Source organism: Argopecten irradians, chromosome 1 (assembly GCF_041381155.1).
Source record: "Argopecten irradians isolate NY chromosome 1, Ai_NY, whole genome shotgun sequence".
NCBI classification, from domain to species: Eukaryota; Metazoa; Mollusca; class Bivalvia; order Pectinida; family Pectinidae; genus Argopecten; species Argopecten irradians.
In genome coordinates, this window is record NC_091134.1 from 41,310,959 (window position 1) to 41,314,258 (window position 3,300).

At 37.1% G+C, this 3,300-nt stretch overlaps 1 protein-coding gene across 1 annotated transcript; it reads right to left on the minus strand.

Annotated features, from left to right (window-relative positions):
- Positions 1-89: 89 nt before the first annotated feature.
- On the minus strand, positions 90-3,161 carry LOC138328079 (uncharacterized). The gene is made up of 2 exons (XM_069274694.1): positions 2,698-3,161; positions 90-2,221 (listed from the first exon to the last, which is right to left on the minus strand). Exon 2 carries the CDS (start codon positions 2,158-2,160, stop codon positions 985-987), a length of 1,176 nt encoding a protein of 391 aa, XP_069130795.1. The 5' UTR covers positions 2,161-2,221; positions 2,698-3,161; the 3' UTR covers positions 90-984.
- Positions 3,162-3,300: the final 139 nt, after the last annotated feature.

The window sequence follows — 3,300 nt, forward strand, 5'->3', positions numbered from 1 at the left end:
TGAATCAAGTTACAGTTCATTTACATAGATTTAGATGTTGATTTTGTATATTGGTTTTTTTATAATTAGAAAATGTTATGCAAATGAATATATTGGTTTTCATATCAATCGTTTTTAAGCGTTATTGTGATTAATAACAATAAAAACATATCAAAATATACATACCTATAGTAGATATCTTGTTTTAAATGTCTTTCAAGCTTTGTGCCAGTTACAAAAGACAGTGTTATTGCGACAAACCATTTTCAGAAAATAATGCACCTACAACACATAACCTTACATATGATTTAACCCGTTACTTCTGTTCACATTATTTTGCGTTGTGTTGATAAAAGTTGCTGGTATTCGACTGCTACCAGCTATTACCAAAATGTTGTGTAACCCAAAATGTTGCCACCGTAAGTAACTGATGCATGCAACTCCATGTAAGTATTAGGCTGGTACAAGTGTGTAGGTTATGAGTTAAACTTTTCATAGCGAATACTCGTGTTTGTTACTATACGAATTCTAACACATTTTATTGACTGTAAATTACGCCAGCCATTTCCTTATCCCTAGTTTAAAATGAATTAAAATTACACAAAACAAAACTCAATGTGAATATGGAGAAACATATGAAATATAATTACAGAGTTTAAATATTTAGGTACGCGTCAAATACGACCGGTCTGGTTACAACGTGTGTCTAGATTCAATAAATCGCAGTCTCTAGATATATTTGGTCAGTCAGTAATTACTTTACCTGCTCACATCTATCGAAGCATGGTTTTTTTTCTGTACGGGTACTTTGCAGTGTTCAAATATTTGAATTTTGGCACATGACGTCCTCGCAACTACAATGTACCCCAAGCAAGAAGAATTGCTTATAAAGTAATCCCAAGGGCACAAGTGTATTAGTTGTAATTATTACCAAGAAATTTTAATTTTTAAACTTGCAGTCTATTACACATTGTCAAATAACAAATCTTGTTCTTCACATTCTATTCAAAGCACAAAGTTTACGGATCGTTTTTCCTCCTCTCCCTTTTCACCCATTTCTTCTTCAAACGTCTTAATGAATGTTTTCATTTTGATGAATATCCTATCAGTTTTCCTCCTTGAACTGTCCAGCATTCTCTGATTTCTAAGCATTTCAGTGGTGGGTAAAGTATTAGACTGGTTTCTAAGAGTCATTGCTTTTAGTTCCCGAACAGAGCGTGTTACTACCGACGCTGCGGGTGGGTCTAGGCCAGGTAGTTCCTCCCGTCCCCCATTTGTTAAAGTAGGAAAATGGAGTTCTGTATCGTCTCGTTTACCCAAACTTCTAGCAACGGAACGGCCAGATGGCTCCCTTCCCCTTTCAGCGAATCGCGAACTCCCTTGGCTTTGAAGTCTTGACCTGCCTGACGCCTCCCGATATCGCTGTGCCGTGAAATCAGAAAGAACGTTATTCTGTTCTCGACCCCCAGACACATTGAAGTCCTTCGTATTTCCGGCGTATATGGATGCACTTCCTCGACTACTCTTCGTCAAAGAAAGCCTTGAGGGCTCTCTATTTGGCTGATCAATAGGCGTTTGTCCAAGCGGCGTTACTGTAGCAACGTTTTTTACTATTTCGGTTTTGCTCCTGTTGATGCCTAACGACTTTGCATTGTCTTCCAATGAGGTTCTCTTGCTGATGAAACTTGAATGTTCTTCCTCTTCATCGTGTATTTCTTTCTGCTTTTTCTTTGACATGTCTGTTTTGCTTCTACGGATGAACGGCAATGGTGGATGATTGGATCTCTGTCGCTTGATCTTATTCAGATCTTTATCTGTCGGAACAAACACAGATGTAAACCATTTATCGGGAAATGTCGAGGGATCTCTGTTCAGTTCGGGACGTTTTGGCACGGGGATTCGAACCGTACTTGAAACTGTCAGAGGTTGATTTAATAAATCCAAACTGTTTGAAGACTGAAGAAATCCATGCATGCTTTCAACTTCCTTTTTGATATGGCACAAGTCCTGTTCATGTTGCTCCTTCAGCCTTTTCCGGTCTTTCTGAAGTTTCGCTAAAAATCTATTCAAGGCTTGTTCAAGCTTTTCGTTCTGTAAATATACTCCACTGTAGTCAGTTTTCAATTCTTCAACATTCAAGCGCTTGTTCCTCTTCCCTCCCCAAACAACATCGTCACTCATCCTGGCTAGGTATCTCTACACACACTGCTGGATCTGCTTGCTCAGACTATGAACATCGTCACTACAAGAAACAGTAAACAAAATACATTGAAATCCTGGCCTTATAAAATGTTCTTAATTTGGAGGACAGCTACCGTTTACATTATTTAAGGTTTTAATCGACGACAAAGGTGGGATACGTATTATTCGTTGTAGTTTTTATGTAAATAAAGATTTAGATAATTAAACTTTATAACACATAAATATTCAACTGAGCTCTTGAATGGGAGCTGTTAAACTAATGCTATACATGTTTGCCTAGCAATGGACGTTTGGCCTCGCATTGTCTATGCGAAGTGAAAATGTAGATTGGCACAGAGTACATGTACATAATACGTTACATGCGGGGGATATGTCGGACTGTCAAAATTGTTATAAGCTAAAAGGCTACTGAAAACTTAAAATGAAATAGTGTATAATGACTTTTGTACACTAAAAACTTATTAAAAGTTCTGTGACAAATAAATCATAGCAATAATTTATCAAGGCAATACTTACTTGATATATATATCCCTGCTACATCTCCAATGGTTAATAGGTTAATAATGCTTGTTTGGATACATATCCACCGGCAATGCTCAATTTGTTGTCGACATCAGAGGTAAAACAAACTGGCAAATGATCTTTTAGCTTACAAACAATAAGATATGTCTATAAATACATTTAAAGGTGCAGGATAAGCATCTGATTGTCGTATCAGAAAATCTTTCGTTGAATTTCCCAGGCTTTTGTATGCCGTGAGATTCAGTTCTCCAATATGAAATAATGGCAACAACTTGCAAAATTATAATATCGCATATAAAATTCTGGATGTGGTTATATGTGGTAAATATATTTAGAATGTATGATCATTGTTGTATAGCCCTGTCGACTGGAAGATCATTCCTGTTAACATTGCCACTCAAACGACTCGAGCTAAAACACTACATCAAAACGCGACTCATAACAAAACCCATTGAAAGCGCCAAACAGACGATAGGTGCATTTGGTACTCGATAAACAAGTGGTAACAAATAGCGTGAACGCTTCGACAGTACTGAATAATACTAATGATGCATTTCCAAGATAAGAGTTGGTAACGCCCGTTATCACGGGTTTAAT